This window comes from Oncorhynchus mykiss, chromosome 4 (genome assembly GCF_057628025.1).
Source record: "Oncorhynchus mykiss isolate SJ-2025 chromosome 4, ASM5762802v1, whole genome shotgun sequence".
In the NCBI taxonomy this organism is placed as follows: domain Eukaryota; kingdom Metazoa; phylum Chordata; class Actinopteri; order Salmoniformes; family Salmonidae; genus Oncorhynchus; species Oncorhynchus mykiss.
This window is the reverse complement of record NC_143025.1, coordinates 20,369,344-20,387,726: the sequence shown is the minus strand read 5'-3', so window position 1 is coordinate 20,387,726 and position 18,383 is coordinate 20,369,344. Positions and strand designations below refer to the sequence as shown.

Here is an 18,383-nt window from a genome sequence, read left to right as displayed (position 1 = left end):
ATTCAGCTGCCCCGCGCTGAGTAGGCAAACTGTTGCCATTGTGAATCATTTCATGTCTGAAGGTACAAACTCTGCCTTCCCAGCGGGCCCAGAGAGCAAATCAAGTGCACTATAGGCTTACCGCTGGCCAATCGGATGGCTCAGATTATGGTGTCTGCAGTAACGTAGCAGGCATAAGAAATCTACAGCAAAGTTGATACTGTGATATTTCAAAATGTTTCAAACTATGACTACAGAAAGACTGTCAACAAATGCAGCTATGAGCTGCTGTTTTTATGAGTTCATGTTTAAGTTCTTACTCAGCACTGTCAACACTTTGTATTCAACACTTTTATTAGCCATAAAATGCGCTTTCTTCCTATTTCCACTCAGCACTACAACAAGCACTGCAGCAGTAATGAATGAGTAGGTAAGTTGATCTGTAGGCTTCCGTTGTTATTATTAGCGGCTTGGGTCTTTTTTAATATCAAGGAATATTTCACTTTCTCTGTTCATAGGAGTAACAATATGAATTTGTGCATGAGGCAGAAATAATGCGATGTGACTCGAGTTTCGCCATCAGCTGAAGACGGTGTCCCTTTTTGGTTAGTGTCAGTGGAGGAAAGGGAGAGCGGAGGGCTGTTGAGTGGCGAACCCTCAATCTTCTGCTCTTTCCCTCTGCTGAGACAGACCATCAGATGCATGCAACATCAGCCCAGTAAAATATAAAGCAAATTATTTAAATCTCAACTTGCATTTTGACTCAGAAAGTGATCTTGACCTAGAAAAGGTTGGTGACCACTTCTAGAGTTGTCCCTGTTAACACTTTCAACATTTCTCTTTACTGTGGCAATTGTGATCGAATCAACGTAATATTAGCCACTTTCAATTCAACATACCGAAATAAAACTAACTATGCAAGAGATTTTGTTGTAGGCAGAACACATCGGAGTAGGATTCTATTGTATTGACACCAGTGAATGGGAGTGGAGCGGAGCTGGAGCGGAGCATGCCCAATTTGAGCAAGGTTCTCAAAGGCTGGAGAACCAGTTTCTCGCACATTCCAATTTCCCTCCAGTAGCGCTCACTTCATGAGCTCAGGGCCTGCCCGGCCCAGCATGCATTTGTAGTCTACTTGTGTGCTGCTATAGACCCTTGCTTTAGCTACTGTCATGGAGTTTGCTCAATATTTTCAGAAATAAACTGATAGAGCACACACGTGCTAAATCAAGGTGACTTACAAAGATGAAGACCGAGAGCAAGAAAGGGAGTGTGGTGATGTAATGTCCACAACTAAAGAATCGTTGTGGAATCTGAATAGACACATATCCCCAAGGCATGATGGTGTACTTAATATGTGTACATGCTAAAAGAAAGGAACGAGGTGTGTCATTGTAGCAAAGTATTTATAAACTAATAATCAGATCTCTTCAACGTTTCGTTCATTTTTGACAGGAGGGAGACTCCGGAAGCGCTGGACAGGCGGGAGCACCTGGAGGGAGGAGACGGAGAGACAGCCTGGTGCGTGGGGCTGCCACAGGAGGCCTGGTGCGTGGAGGAGGCACCGGATGAGACCACCAAGCCTGCACAACCTGTCCCGGCTGGATACTCCCCGTAGCCCGGCAAGTGTGGCGGGGTGGAACAGACCGCACTGGGCTGTGCTGGCGAACCGAGGACACCGTGCGTAGGGCTGGTGCCATATAACCCGGGCAGAGGAGACGCACTGGAGACCAGATGCACTGAGCCGGCTTCATTCCTCCTGGATCGATGCCCACTCTAGCCCGGCCGATAGGAGGAGCTGCGATGTAGCGCACCCACGGTAAGCACGGGGAGTTGGCTCAGGTCTCCTACCTGACTTAGCCACACTCCCCATGTGCCCCCCCCCCCCAAGAAATGTTGGGGCTGCCTCTCGTCCCTGTTGTGCTGCTGTGCTAAACTCCTCATATCGCCGCCGCTCAGCTTTAGCTGCCTCCAGCTATTCCCTGGGGCGGCGATATTCCCCAGCCTGTGCACAGGGTCCCTTACCGTTCAAAATCTCCTCCCATGTCCAGGAGTCCAGAACTCTCTGCTCCTGGTTACCACGCTGCTTGGTCCGGTTGTGGTGGGTACTTCTGTCACGATCGTCGTAGGTGGAAGAAGGAGAGGACCTAGGTGCAGTATGGTAAGTGTTCATGTTGTAAATTTAATCAAAACTGAACACTAAACAAAATAACAACGAGGAATAACGAGAACGAAACAGTTCTGTCAGGTGATACACACAAAACAGAAAACAACTACTCACAACTCAAGGGTGAAAACCCGGCTGCCTAAGTATGGTTCTCAATCAGAGACAACGACTGACAGCTGCCTCTGATTGGGAACCATACCAGGCCAAACACATAGAAATACAAAAAAATACATAGAATACCCACCCACATCACACCCTGACCAAACTAAAAACAGAAACATACAAAGCAATCTACGGTCAGGGCGTGACACATTGAATATCCCTTTGAGCATGGTGAAATTTTTAATTACATTTTGGATGGTGTATCAATAGACCTAATCACGCCAAGGACACAGGCGTCCTTCCTATCTCAGTTGCCAAAGAGGAAGGAAACCGCTCAGGCCAATGATGACTTTAAAACAGTTACATAGTTTAACTACAGCATTGTAGCAAAAAAAAGTACTTTATCCTGAATACAAAGTGTTATGTCTGGGACAAACCAATGAGTACCACTCTTCATATTTTCAAGCATGGTGGTGGCTGCAAATTTGTTATTGGTATGTTTGTCATCAGCATGGACTAGGGAGTATTTTTTAAATAAATGAAACGGAAGAGAGCTAAGCACAGGCAAAATCCTAGAGGATAACCTGGTTAAGTCTGCTTTCTTGTGAGACAAATTCACCTTTCAGCAGGACAATAACCTAAAACATTAGGCCAAATTTACACTGGAGTTGCTTACCAAGACAACATTGAACATTCCTGAGTGGCCTAGTTACAGTTTTGACTTAAATTGTCTTGAAAATCTATGGCAAGACCTGAAAATGGTTGTCTAGCAATGTTCAACAACCAATTTGACAGAGCTTGAAGAATTTTGAAAAGAATAATGTATAAATATTGTACAATCCAGGTGTGGAAAGCTCTTAGAGACTTACCCAGAAAGTCTCACAGCTGCTATCGCTTCCAAAGGTGCTTCTACAAAGTATTGACTCAGGGGTGTGAATACTTATTTATGTAAATTAGATATTTCTGTATTTAATTTTCCCAAAATAATCTACAATTTCTAAAAACATGTTTCCACTTTCTCATTATGGGGTATTGCAAGTAAATGTGGAATAAGTCAAAGGGTATGAATACTTTTTTAAGGCACTGTAACTACATGCCCATCTAGTGACATCTTGGCGCACCTGATCCAGGTATTGTAAAAAGAAAGAAGAAAAAAAAAGATCACTGTCATTATATCAAATTGTTAATCGAACTCTATGATGTTTGGCTGTAATGCCACATAGCACACATTTTTGACACAAATGTATACAACCTTTGGGACAATCTCATTAGGTTTCAAAGCTATTGTAATTGCAGTTTGCACAATAACTTTAATATGTGACGCAGATGCACCAGGTTCAAATGTTTACTCACGTTGTGTCCCTTGGACCTTGGGAGGATGGGGTTGTATGAGATAGCTACTGAGGGCCTCCCGGGTGGCGCAGTGGTTAAGGGCGCTGTACTGCAGCGCCAGCTGTGCCAGTCCCTGGGTTCGCGCCCAGGCTCTGTCGTAACCGGCTGCGACCGGGAGGTCCGTGGGGCGACGCACAATTGGCCTAGCGTCGTCCGGGTTAGGGAGGGCTTGGTCGGTGGGGATCATCGCGCACCAGCGACTCCTGTGGCGGGCCGGGTGCAGTGCGCGCTAACCAAGGTTGCCAGGTGCACGGTGTAGCCTCCGACACATTGGTGCGGCTGGCTTCTGGGTTGGATGCGCGCTGTGTTAGGAAGCAGTGCGGCTGGTTGGGTTGTGTATCGGAGGACTTTCAACCTTTGTCTCTCCTGTACGGGAGTTGTAGCGATGAGACAAGATAGTAGCTACCACAACAATTGGATACCACGAAATTGGGGAGAAAAAGGGGTAAAAAAAAAAAAGCTAGCTACTGAGTGGGGACATTGACGGGTCACCATCTCAAATTGCAAGGGTGGCAGTTCAATATTGGTTTCTAATGATGTTATTATAGTTCCACTGTCCACCTGGGTAATTGTTATGTTAAACAGCCAAGTGTACAGCCAAGTTTTGAGGATATATCCTTTAGAATGTAATTTAAATATCTTTACAATTAGTTTTAGAACACCTACTCATTCAAGGGTTTTTCTTTATCTTTACTATGAAATAACACATACGGAAAAAACTATTAAGTAACACATATGGAATCATGTAGTAACAAAAAATGTGTTAAACAAATACAAATATATTTTATACTTGAGACTCTTCAAATAGCCACCCTTTGCCTTGATGACAACTTTGCACACTCTTGGCATTCTCTCAACCAGCTTCACCTGGAATGCTTTTCCAACAGTCTTGAAGGAGTTCTGACTGAGTGCTGAGCACTTGCTGAGCACTTGTTGGCTGCTTTTGCTTCACTCTATGGTCCGACTCATCCCAAACCATCTCAATTTGGTTGAGGTCGGGGGATTGTGGAGGCCAGGTCATCTGATGAAGCATTCCATCAACCTCCTTGGTAAAATAGCCCTTACACAGCCTGTAGGTGGGTGTTGGGTTATTGTCCTGGAGAAAAACAAATGATTGTCCTACTAAGCCTAAACCAGAAGGGATGGCGTATTGCTGCAGAATGCTGTGGTAGCCGTGCTGGTTAAGTGTGCCTTGAATTCTAAATAAATCACAGACAGTGTCACCAGCAAAGCACCCCCACACAATCACACCTCCACCTCCATCCTTTACGGTTGGAAATACACATGCGAAGATCATCCGTTCACCCACACCGACACACCGGCAAAGACAAGGCGGTTGGTACCAAAAATCTCAAATTTGGACTGCAGACCAAAGGACATGTCCATTGCTCGTGTTTCTTGGTCCAAGCAAGTTTCTTGTTATTATTGGTGTCATTTAGTAGTGGTTTCTTTGCAGCAATTCGACCATGAAGGCCTGATTCAAACAGTCTCCTCTGAACAGTTGATGTTGAGATGTGTCTGTTACTTTAACTCCGTGAAGCATTTATTTGGGCTGCAATTTCTGAGTCTGGTAACTCTAATGAATTTATCCTCTGCAGCAGAAGTAACTCTGGGTCTTCCATTCCTGTGGCGGACCTCATGAGAGCCAGTTTCATCATAGTTCTTGATGGTTTTTGCAACTGCACTTGAAGAAAATGCCAAAGTTATTGACGCTTTCTGTATTGACTGACCTTATTTGAGCTGTTCTTGCCATAATGTGAACTTGGTCTTCTACCAAATATGGCTATCTTCTGAATACCCCCTTATCACAACACAACTGATTGGCTCAAACGCATTAAGAAGGAAAGAAATTCTACAAATTAACTTTTAAAAAGGCACACCTGTTAATTGAAATGCATTTTTTCATAGTTTTGATGTCTTCACTATTATTCTACAATGTAGAAAATAGTAAAAATAAAGAAAAACCCTTGAATTAGTAGGTGTTCTAAAACCTTTAACCGGTAGTGTACAGCTACAAAATTAATAGAAATCCAATAGGAGAAAAAAACATGTTAATCCTATAGGATCATATAGTATTCCAATCCAAAGATCCAAATAGATTCCAATAGAACAATTATTTCAGCTTTTGGAACCAGTCCTATTGGACTCCAACAGGATTCTATCCTATAGGATTTTATTTACAAGGATATAATAGAAAAATCCTGGTATAGCGGTCTACGTTTCTGCCTCAGGACAACATATGCACATTGTGCATGAATGAATAGTGAAGACATGAGACCCACAGCTCAAAAATATCACCTATTGATCTTAAGGACTACGCCATATCCTACCTAGACTAGCCTACAACACCACAATGCAATGAATACTTCCATTGTTTTCCAGTGAGTACAAAATTCTACTCTAGGCTGCAGTAAAAATATCATTTGAATAACCCTACAAAAGCCTTGTAATATGATTAGTTGTGGGTCTACTCTTTACAGTTTATAAGGTCTAGAAAGGCACAGTAGCAGGTCAGTCTGGCTGTATTTTTAATTCTGATACTGAGATATGCTGTCTGTTGCGGATCATCATTTTCCCACGTCGTCCTATAATACTGTGGCCACATATGCTCCAGGCGGGCCCAGTTATTCAGGAAAGCACACGCTCTGCCTCCTCTCCCCATAACACACGCTCTGCCTCCTCTCCAATTCGAGCAGCTATTCCTCGCACACCTAGAACCTAATGCTTCAATATAAATATTTGTCACTTAACTTTTAAAATGTATTCCTTTTTATATGCTGTGTAGTTGTAACACTGTATTTAATTATTGTATTTCTTCATCACCTGTTGAAAGGCTTATGAAATGTGATTTTGAAATTGAGAAAAGATTAAACTAAATATGATTTAGTTTGAAGGTTCTGAGTCAGAATTTACAGTGGGGCAAAAAAGTATTTTGTCAGCCACCAATTGTGCAAGTTCTCCCACTTAAAAAGATGAGAGAGGCCTCATCATAGGTACACTTCAACTATGACAGACAAAATGAGAAGAAAAAAAATCCAGAAAATCACATTGTAGGATTTTTTATACATTTATTTGCAAATTATGGTGGAAAATAAGTATTTGGTCAATAACAAACAAGCAAGATTTCTGGCTCTCACAGACCTGTAACTTCTTCTTTAAGAGGCTCCTCTGTCCTCCACTCGTTACCTGTATGAATGGCACCTGTTTGAACTTGTTATCAGTATAAAAGACACCTGTCCAAAACCTCAAACAGTCACACTCCAAACTCAACTATGGCCAAGACTAAAGAGCTGTCAAAGGACACCAGAAACAAAATTGTAGACCTGCACCAGGCTGGGAAGACTGAATCTGCAATAGGTAAGCAGCTTGGTTTGAAGAAATCAACTGTGGGAGCAATTATAAGGAAATGGAAGACATACAAGACCACTGATAATCTCCGTCGATCTGGGGCTCCACACAAGATCTCACCCCGTGGGGTCAAAATGATCACAAGAACAGTGAGCAAAAATCCCAGAACCACACGGGGGGACCTAGTGAATGACCTGCAGAGAGCTGGGACCAAAGTAACAAAGCCTACCATCAGTAACACACTACGCCGCCAGGGACTCAAATCCTGCAGTGCCAGACGTGTCCCCCTGCTTAAGCCAGTACATGTCCAGGCCCGTCTGAAGTTTGCTAGAGAGCATTTGGATGATCCAGAAGAAGATTGGGAGAATGTCATATGGTCAGATGAAACCAAAATAGAACTCGTTGTGTTTGGAGGACAAAGAATGCTGAGTTGCATCCAAAGAACACCATACCTACTGTGAAGCATGGGGGTGGAAACATCATGCTTTGGGGCTGTTTTTCTGCAAAGAGACCAGGACGACTGATCCGTGTAAAGGAAAGAATGAATGGGGCCATGTATCGTGAGATTTTGAGTGAAAACCTCCTTCCATCAGCAAGGGCATTGAAGATGAAACGTGGCTGGGTCTTTCAGCATGACAATGATCCCAAACACACTGCCCGGGCAACGAAGGAGAGGCTTCGTAAGAAGCATTTCAAGGTCCTGGAGTGGCCTAGCCAGTCTCCAGATCTCAACCCCATAGAAAATCTTTGGAGGGAGTTGAAAGTCCGTGTTGCCCAGAAACATCACTGCTCTATAGGAGATCTGCATGGGGGAATGGGCCAAAATACCAGCAACAGTGTGTGAAAACCTTGTGAAGACTTACAGAAAACATTTGACCTCTGTCATTGCCAACAAAGGGTATATAACAAAGTATTGAGATAAACTTTTGTTATTGACCAAATACTTATTTTCCACCATAATTTGCAAATAAATTCATTAAAGAAATCCTACAATGTGATTTTCTGGATTTTTTCTCTCATTTTATCTGTCATAGTTGAAGTGTACCCATGATGAAAATTACAGGCCTCTCTCATCTTTTTAAGTGGGAGAACTTGCACAATTGGTGGCCGACTAAATACTTTTTTGCCGCACTGTAATTCTTACAACATTAAAGGCAATGTTCTGTGTAACATAACTTAAACATTGTATGAATGTCATCACAACTGAGCATATTTTGTGTTTTGGGAACCTAAACACAAAATGTTAATGTACCAACACTGTTCCCACAAACTAATTGCACTACCGTTCAAAGGCTACCGTTCACTTAGAAATGTCCTTGTTTTTAAATGAAAAGCACATTTTTTTGTCCATTAAAATAACATAAGATGTATCATTACATTGGTAATGTTGTAAATGACTATTGTTGTAAATGACTATTGTAGCTGGAAACATCTGCTGTAAACAGCAGATTTTTTTAGGGATTATCTTCATAGGCGTACAGAGGCTCCTTTATCAGCATCCATCACTCCTGTGTTCCAATAGCACATTGTGTTAGCTAATCCACGTTTATCATCTCAAAAGGCTAATTGATCTTTAGAAAACCCTTTTGCAATTATGTTAGCACAGCTGAAAACTGATATTCTGATTAAAGAAGCAATAAAACTGGCCTTCTTTAGACTAGTTGAGTATCTGGAGCATCAACATTTGTGGGTTCAATTACAGGCTCAAAATGGCCAGAAACAAATAACTTTCTTCTGAAACTCGTCAGTCTATTCTTGTTCTGAGAAATGAAGGCTATTCTATGTGAGAAATTGCCAAGAAACTGAAGATCTCGTACAACGCTGTGTACTACTCCCTTCACAGAACAGCGCAAACGGGCCCTAACCAGAATAGAAAGAGGAGTGGGAGGCCCCGGTGCACAACTGAGCAAGAGGACAAGTACATCAGTGTCTAGTTTGAGAAACAGACACCTCACAAGTCCTCAACTGGCAGCTTCATGAAATAGTACCTGCAAAACACCTGTCTCAACGCAGGTAGCCTAGTGGTTAGAGCAGACTGGTAACCGAAAGGTTGCAAGATTGAATCCCTGAGCTGATAAGGTAAAACATTTGCCGTTCTGCCCCTGAACAAGGCAGTTAACCCACTGTTCCTAGGCTGTCATCGAAAATAAGAATTTGTACTTAACTGACTTGCCTAGTTAAATAAAGGTAAAATAAACTAAAAAACAGCGAAACTGGCAGCTTCATTAAAAAGTACCTGCAAAACAACCGTCTCAATGTCAACAGTGAAGAGGTGACTCCGGGATGCTGGCTTTCAAGGCAGAGTTGCAAATAAAAAGCCATATCTCAGACTGGCCAATAAAAATGAAAGATTAAGATGGGCAAAAGAACACAGACACTGGACAGAGGAACTCTGCCTAGCAGGCCAGCATCCCAGAGTCGCCTCTTCACTGTTGACGTTGAGACTGGTGTTTTGCGGGTGCTATTTAATGAAGCTGCAAGTTGAGGACTTGTGAGGCGTCTGTTTCTCAACGTTTTGGTAACATATCTTTTGTGATGTTACCACAGTGTTCCCACCAGACTGTTTCCACAACCTAATGACACATTCCGGGAACATTTAATGAACAGATTCAATGTGTTATAGGAACGTTCTTGCAACATCAGGCAGATGTTTTATACAACAACAACAAAATATCTCCCTTTTGTGGAATGTTCTGTGGTGTTTGTTACAACATTTTGTTATAATGTTATAATCTTAATGTTAGATAACTTGAATATAATAGGAATCTTAGCTAATGTTCTGGGAATGTTCCTGGTTTGCTGGGGAATATCTATTCATTATTATATTTAAAGAGGACATTTGCCATTGGCTACGCCGATTCGCATTATGAGAAATCCATTGGATTGTAATGTCTATGGAAATCCCATGCAGCCTATGTTATCCTCACAAATAATATAATCTTGATAGGTTTCTGCAATGACCTTAGTGATCACTGTTTTACAGCCTGTGTTCGAAATAGCTGCTCAGTGAAACGACCTGTCCTGATTTGTCATAGACGCTTGCTAAAAAACTTTAATGAGCAAGCCTTCCTTCATAAACTTGCCTCTGTAAAATGGTATAGAATTAGCTTGATTCCCTCTGTCGAGGACGCTTGGACCTTTAAAATATATATATATATTCAGTGGTATTGTTAACAAACACGCCCCCATAAAGAAAATGAGAATTAAAAACAGGTTCAGCCCCTGGTTAGACAGTGATCTTGCAGAGTTACTCCACCTCAAGAATTGCATTTGGCGAAAGGCTCGGCACACGCAAACTCAGGCTAACTGGGTATCGTTCAGGCAAATGAGAAATAAGTGCACTCAGGCTATCCGGAAGGCCAGTTATTTACTTTAAGGAGCAGTTCTCTCTTTGTGGGTCTAACCCCAAGAAGACACCTGCCCATGTCCTTTAATGTTGATGATGTGGTTGTTACTGACAAGAAGCACATGGCTGAGCTCTTTAATCACCACTTCATTAAGTCAGGATTCCTATTTGACTCAGCCATGCCTCCTTGCCCGTCCAACATTTCATAATCTCCTACCCCTTCTAATGCTACTATTCCTGATGCTTTACCTCTTTTTTAACTGTATTTATTTATTTCACCTTTATTTAACCAGGTAGGCTAGTTGAGAACAAGTTCTCATTTGCAACTGCGACCTGGCCAAGATAAAGCGTAGCAATTCGACACATACAACAACACAGAGTTACACATGGAATAAACAAAACATGCAGTCAATAATACAGTAGAACAAAAGAAAACAAAAAGTCTATATACAGTGAGTGCAAATAAGGTAAGTTAAGGAAATAAATAGGCATTGGTGGCGAAGTAATTACAATATAGAAATTAAACACTGGAATGGTAGATCGGCAGAAGATGAATGTGCAGGTAGGAGATAATGGGGTGCATAAATACCAGTATGGGGATGAGGTAGGTAGGTAGATGGTCTGTTTACAGATGGGCTATGTACAGGTGCAGTGATCTGTAAGCTGCTCTGACAGCTGGTGCTTAAAGCTAGTGAGGGAGATGTAAGTCTCCAACTTCAGAGATTTTTACAATTCGTTCCAGTCATGGGCAGCAGAGAACTGGAAGTAAAGACGATCAAATGAGGAATTGGCTTTGTGGGTGACCAGTGAGATATACGTACTGGAGCGCGTGCTACGAGTGGGTGCTGCTATGGTGACCAGTGAGCTGAGATAAGGCGGCACTTTACCTAGCAGAGACTTGTAGATAACCTGTAGCCAGTGGGTTTGACGACGAGTATGACGAGTTTTTCCCCTGCCCCGCTACAAAGTTTCTCCCTGCAGGCAGTCACTGAGTCCGAGGTGCTGAAGGAGCTCCTTAAACTTGACTCCAAAAAAACATCTGGGTCAGATGGTTTAGAGCCTTTCTTGTTTAAGGTTGCTGCCCCTATCATCGCCAAGCCTGTCTCTCCTTTCTGTGGAGGTTCCCATTGCCTGGAAGGCAGCCATGGTTCATCCTTAATTTAAAAGGGGAGATCAAGCTGATCCTAACTGTTATAGGCCTATTTCTATTTTGCCCTGCTTATCAAAAGTGTTGGAAAAACTTGTCAATAAACAACTGACTGGCTTTCTTCATGTCTATAGTATTCTCTCGGGTATGCAATCTGTTTCCACTCAGGTTATGGATGTGTCACTGCAACCGTAAAGGTCCTCAATGATGTCACTATTGCCCTTGATTCTACAATATTGTGCTGCTATTTTTATTGACATGGTCAAAGCTTTTGATACAGTAGACCATTCCATTCTTGTGTGCTGGCTAAGGAGTATTGGTGTCTCTGAGGGGTCTTTGGCCTGGTTTACTAACTACCTCTCTCAAAGAGAGCAATGTATAAAGTCAGAAGATCTGTTGTCTCAGCCACTGCCTGTCAACAAGGGAGTACCGCAAGGCTCGATCCTAGGCCCCACACTCTTTTCAATTTACCTCAACAACATAGCTTAGGCAGTAGGATGCTCTCTCATCCATTTATATGCAGATGACACAGTCTTATACTCAGCTGATCCCTCCCCGGATGTTGTGTTAAATGCTCTACAACAAAGCTTTCTTAGTGTCCAACAAGCTTTCTCTACCCTTAACCTTGTTCTGAACACCTCAAAAACAACGGTCATGTGGTTTGTTTCTCAAATGTAAGATTTCGAAGTTGTTCCAAACTTCAAATTTCAAAGTGTTTGGTTACTTCTCTGTATCGTTCCAAAGTTACATTTAGGCATTAACTCCGAATTCTTAAGTTTAGGCATTAACTCAGAATTCTTAAGGTTAGGCATTGACTCAGAATGGTTAAGGTAAGGGTTAAGGTTGGGGATAGGCTTAAAACTCAAATAGTTTAAAACAACTTTCTATTGCTGGATTTGAACATACAACATTTACGCCCTAGCAAAACCAAAGCCAACTTGAAGGTAAGACTGCTCACTGTTGCCACTTGTGGCCGGTTCCCAAGTCATCTCCAGACATCCTCAGACATGGATGGATGTCTAATACTGACTTGTGTGATACAAGTCAGTACTCACCTGAGTGACCTGAGTGACCTGCATCAGCTATGCAGGTGTCTTCTATCGCAGGTTAACACTTAATCTGATTAAATCTAGGTCTAAGATCTAGGTCTAAGTGTACACCTCATGTATTCCTACCCACTAAATGGATTTTGTACTCCCATTCATGGTGTCCTCAGTAGGCTATCTAATATAATACATTCTTTCTCAAAACATTGTTTGTTTTTGTAGTTAAATGCCTAATTTGGCTGTTCTCATCATGGGTTTAAATGGGTGAAAAGAAGGCTTCAACTTCCTGTTCATTTTGTCTGTCCTTATTCAACAATAATACGTTCTTAGACCAAAGAGTGAAGGAATAAAAAACTTCACATTTTGTGATGACAGCAATGATACTGGTGAGCAATGACTGTTCTGTGGGCTATAATGAACATAATAGATTTCAAGTCCATAGAAAGGAAGACAGAAGATACTAACCGAGTAAAAGCACTTTGATTTCTCTGCGTTCTCTCTTCTTCTGCTTTCGGAGAATCCTCTGAATCTCCTTGTCAATAGCAATAGTCTGCCTCTCTTCATTGTCCAGGAAACAAACGCAGGTCCGACGGCACCATTGCCAGCACGCCATGTCAAACTCACTAAAATAGGTAGATAAATAGATGTGTTTATAAATAGGCATACTATATTTATCAGGCTAAACCCAATAAAGTTGGCAGACATGTGCACCGAATATAGTCGTTCACCTGCGCACCAGGAAATTATGAGTGGTGTTTTTTCCCTCAGAATCAGAAACGTGATCATTGCATAATGTTTCTCAAACTGCTTCTTCATACCATTGAAACACAAATGAGTCTCAATCATCAGACACAGATTGATTTTACTCTACTTTTTATTGCCTTTTTTATTATGGTCGTTAAATCACAATTAACTTTCCCGTTAGAAACCCTATGACAATTCTTGTCACGAACAAACATGGAAGTTATTAAAAACAAATAAGTCATATGTTTTAATCAAAACGATTTACCTTCAATGTGTCACACGCCTTGTAAAGCAGATAGGCCTACACAACACTTTCGTTGTGCCCGATCCATTCTTCCCGTGTCTCTAATATATTTATTTTAACTGCATGAATTTTCCGTTGAAGCATGACAGACTATTTCCAGGTTTCAATAGCTTTTCATCTAAAACAAGTAAGCAGATCCGTGAATAGGTCTACGGGTTCCGTAGAATATGCAGAGTATGTAGTTTGATGAAACACTCAGTCAGTTGAGAACACCAAATTGAGAAGTCCCTCGGGCACATAGCCTAGAATAAATACTTTCAGACTTTGCTGGAGTAGGTTACTCATAATTTTCCTATTTCTAACGAACATTTCTTATGTATAATTACAGTGTCAATAGACATATGAATCATTCTAAAAGTGTTTTTGGTGTGAAATGAATGGCACAACAGGTATTTGTCACTCCTCTCCCTATCCAACTTTCTGTAAGTCAGTCAATCTTTTGTCTCGGCAGGCAGAACCGGTTAGTCAGGACTTTCATGCACTCTCCAACAGGTATCAGATATTAAGATTGCCTGAGCTCCACATTGTCATGGGAACAAGGTGTGGTAAGCCACTGTTGAGAAAGGGAGGGGAAGTGAGAACGATATGGTGAATGGACAGTAAAAGGAAAGTTCCCTTCTTTCTGCCAAATAGAGTAAATTAGGTGATAATAGTGATAACCCAAAGTCAGGGATGAGTACATGGAAGAGGAAGCTCAGCTCAGGCAGTATGAGGTACAGCCCAGGGGAGCTGCCCAACCTATCCTCCCTATCTGTGGAAAATGGAATGAGGTAGCCAATACAAGGCATTATCAATGATTAATCCCAGAACAAATCATCTGGTATTTCATGGATGTTGCACCTGCCTCTGTCTGCAATCTATGTTGCTATTGCATAGCAGCCTACCCTACTGTTCTACTATGCCTGATTACCTATGGTTCAACTTTGCTTTGTTGCCCTCTACTTGCTCCGCCCCACTCTGTGTATTGAGTGGAGTCCATCCACACAGGTGAGGAGGTTGATGACGTCAGAATATGGTTATGTTAAGGCATGTTGTGAAAACAATAAAATATGCATTAATTTATGCATTTAAAATGTAATACTGTATGAACATATGTGATAGTTCAGCAAATCATGCTTTTCTAAAATAGTGCTAGTAAGTGTGTGCGTGACATACTCAAGAAAGACACACCTGTTTAACTACAGCTCCAGTCAAAAGTTTGGACACAGCTTCTCGTTCAAGGGTTTTTTCTTTATTTTTACTGTATTCAACATTGTACAATAATAGTGAAGACATCAACACTAATGAAATAACACATATGGAATCATGTAGTAAACAATAAAGTGTTAAACTAATCAAAATATATTTTAGATTTTAGATTCTTCAAAGTAGCTACCCTTGATGACAGCTTTGCACACTCTTAGCATTCTCTCAACCAGCTTCACTTGGAATACCTTTCCAAAAGTCTTGAAGGAGTTTCCACATATGCTGAGCACTTGTTGGCTGCTTTTCCTTCACTCCAACACATCACTTCACTCCAACTCATCCCAAACCATCTCATTTGGGTTAAGGTCGAGTGATTGTGGAGGCCAGGTCATCTGATGCAGCACTCCATCACTCTCTTTCTTGGTCAAATAGCCCTTACACAGCCTGGAGGTGTGTTGGGTCATTGTCCTGTTGAAAAACAAATGATAGTCCCACTAAGCGCAAACCAGATGGGATGGAGTAACACTGTAGAATGCTATGGTAGCCATGCTGGTTAAGTGTGCCTTGAATTCTAAATAAATCACAGACAATGTCACCTGCAAAGCACACCATGACACCTTCACGATTCGCGGTGGGAACCACACATGCGGAGATCATCTGTTCACCTACTCTGCGTCTCACAAAGACACGGCGGGTTGGAACCAAAAATCTCAAATTTGAACTCATCAGACTAAAGGACAGATTTCCACCAGGAGAGTACCTCGTGAAGCTGGTTGAGAGAATGCCAAGAGTGTGCAAAGCTGTCATCAAGGCAAAGAGTGGCTACTTTGAAGAAGCTCAAATATAAAATATATTTTCATTTGTTTAACACTTTTGTGGTTACTACATGATTCCATATGTGTTATTTCATAGTTTTGATGTCTTCACTATTATTCTACAATGTAGAAAATAGTAAAAAATAAAGAAAAACCCTTGAATGAGCAGCTGTGCCCAAACTTTTGACTGGTACTGTACATTGTTTAAATATACCATTACATGATGTAAGGCTACTTCTTTAATGTTATCAGTGAACTGACACTATCAGTTAAATAAAGGCAATAGGGTTGAAACCAAGCACTCACCCTTTCTGTCAGATAGGTGAAATGTTAGGATGTCTATGAAGTACAGTACATCCCAAAAACGTGCAATTACCTTTATTGTCCACATGGTGTCACCTGGATCAACTTTATTAGAATACAGCAGTGGTGACGATGCATTGCTCCATTTAATCAATCAGCTGCATGAGTAAATTCTACACTGCAAAAAAACAAGACTGTTGTCAAATAAGGATAGTGGGAATGTGTGTGTGAAATACACGGGAATAAAGAAATCAATCAATCAATCAATCATGCACGTTGCTGCATCAAGTACCCTTTTCTTTAAGTTGCTCATCTGTATGCATGACTTTGCATGGAATGCAAACTATTTCTGTTTCACTTTCACATTATTGTTTCAAAAAAGTGTGCAGACATAATACATGTATATGTGGGAAGCATGATACCCTAATAATGTACAGAATGTAAATTAAGTCAGTGGAACTGAGCCATACAGCATTCATAGTAGTGATGTGTCTCTGCAGTAGTAGGGCTATATCCAGTACAAAGCTACAGTAGTTCATCAGTATCATCATCAGTGGAACATACAGTGCATTCTGAAACTATTCAGACCCCTTGACTTTTTCCACATTTTGTTAAGTTACAGCCTTATTCTAAAATTGATGAAATCATTTTTTCCCCTCATCAATCTACACACCATACCCCATAATGACAAAGCAAAAACAGATTTTTAGAAATGTTTGCAAATTTATTTAAAAAAACAACAACTGAAATATCACATTTACATAAGTATTCAGACCCTTTACTCAGTACTTTGTTGAAGCACCTTTGACAACTATTACAGCCTTCTTGGGTATGACGCTACAAGCTTGCCACACCTGTATTTGGGAAGTTTGTCACTTTGTCACATGCACCGAATACAACAGAGAAATGCTTACTTACAAGCCCTTAACCAACAATGCAATTCAAGAAAGAGTTAAGAAAATATTTACCAAACTAAAGTAAAAAATAATAAAAAGTAACACAATAAAATAACAATAATGAGGCTATATACAGGGGGTTCTGGTACCGTGTCAATGTGCAGAGAGAGAAAGGTTAGTTGAGGTAATTTGTACATACAGGTAGAGGTAAAGTGGCTATGCATAGATAATAAACAGCGAGTGGCAGCAGTGTAAAAACAAATTAAAAACAAGTATCAAACCGGACAGCGGAAAACCCACAATATAACGAACACCTTTACATAACAGAAACAAGCCCGCACAAACACAAGGGGGCTAATCAAACTTAAATAACACCAACCCCAAAACCCCAACAAGGAACAGGTGAAAACAATTAGACAAAACCAAACGAAAAGGGAAAAAGGATCGGTGGCAGCTAGTAGACCGGCGACGATGACCGCCGAGCGCCACCCAAATGGGAAGGGGAGCCACCTTTGGTGATATTCGTGACATCTCTGTCCCCAACGCACTAGACGACCAGTTCTTATAGCCTTCAGCCGTACACTTATCCTACTCCTCCTCTTTTCATCTGGTGATGTAGAGGTTAACCCAGGCCCTGTAGCCCCAAGTTCCACTCCTATTCCCCAGGCACTATCATTTGTTGACTTCTGTAACCGTAAAAGCCTTGGCTTCATGCATGTTAACATCAGAAGCCTCCTCCCTAAGTTTGTTTTATTCACTGCTTTAGCACACTCCGCCAACTGTGATGTCCTAGCCATGTCTGAATCCTGGCTTAAGGAAGGCCACCAAAAATTCGGAAATTTCCATCCCCAACTACAACATTTTCCGCCAAGATAGAACTGCCAAAGGGGGGGGAGTTGCAATCTACTGCAGAGACAGCCTGCAGAGTCCTGTCATGATATCCAGGTGTGTGCCCAAACACTTTGAGCTTCTACTTTTAAAATCCACCTTTCCAGAAATAAGTCTCTCACTTTTGCCACTTGTTATAGATCCCCCTCAGCCCCCACCTGTGCCCTGGACACCATATGTGAATTAATTGTCCCCCATCTATCTTTAGAGTTTGTACTGTTAAGTGACCTAAACTGGGATATGCTTAACACCCCGGGCATCCTACGATCTAAGCTAGATGCCCTCAATCTCACACAAATTATCACGGAACCTACCAGGTACAACCCTAAATCTGTAAAAATGGGCACCCTAGAGGTCATCCTGACCTCTAAATACACCTCTGTATTCAACCAGTATCTCAGCGATCACTGCCTCATTGCCTGTGTTCCTAATAGGTCCGCGGTCAAACGACCACCCATCATCACTGTTAAACGCTCCCTAAAACACTTCAGCGAGCGGGCCTTTCTAATCGACCTGGCCTGGATATCCTAGAAGGTTGTTGACCTCATTCCGTCATTAGAGGATGCCTGGTTATTCTTTAAAAGTGCTTTCTTCACCATCTTAAATAAGCATGTCCCATTCAAAAAATGTAGTACTAAAAACAGATATAGCCCTTGGATCAATCCAGACCTGACTGCCATTGACCAGCACAAAAACATCCTGTGGCGTACTGCATTATCAT

The 18,383-nt window shown here is 41.6% G+C and overlaps 1 protein-coding gene across 3 annotated transcripts in view; it reads right to left on the bottom strand.

Annotated features, from left to right (window-relative positions):
* The window catches only part of LOC110521467 (guanine nucleotide-binding protein subunit alpha-14), a 28,107-nt gene extending 14,103 nt beyond the window's left edge, over nt 1–14,004 (bottom strand). The window contains exons 1-3 of one of the 3 annotated variants that reach the window (XM_090231408.1): nt 13,537–14,004; nt 12,993–13,150; nt 2,005–2,126 (exon numbers count right to left, since the gene is read on the bottom strand). Coding sequence is in view for 2 of the 3 variants with exons in the window: in XM_021599038.3 (XP_021454713.1) it covers nt 12,993–13,191 (199 nt within the window). In the remaining variant the exon portion in view is untranslated. Of the gene's footprint in view, nt 1–2,004; nt 2,127–12,992; nt 13,312–13,536 lie in introns of those variants that run through there. The other 2 variants (XM_021599039.3, XM_021599038.3) reach the window with 2 other exon arrangements.
* Nucleotides 14,005–18,383: the final 4,379 nt, after the last annotated feature.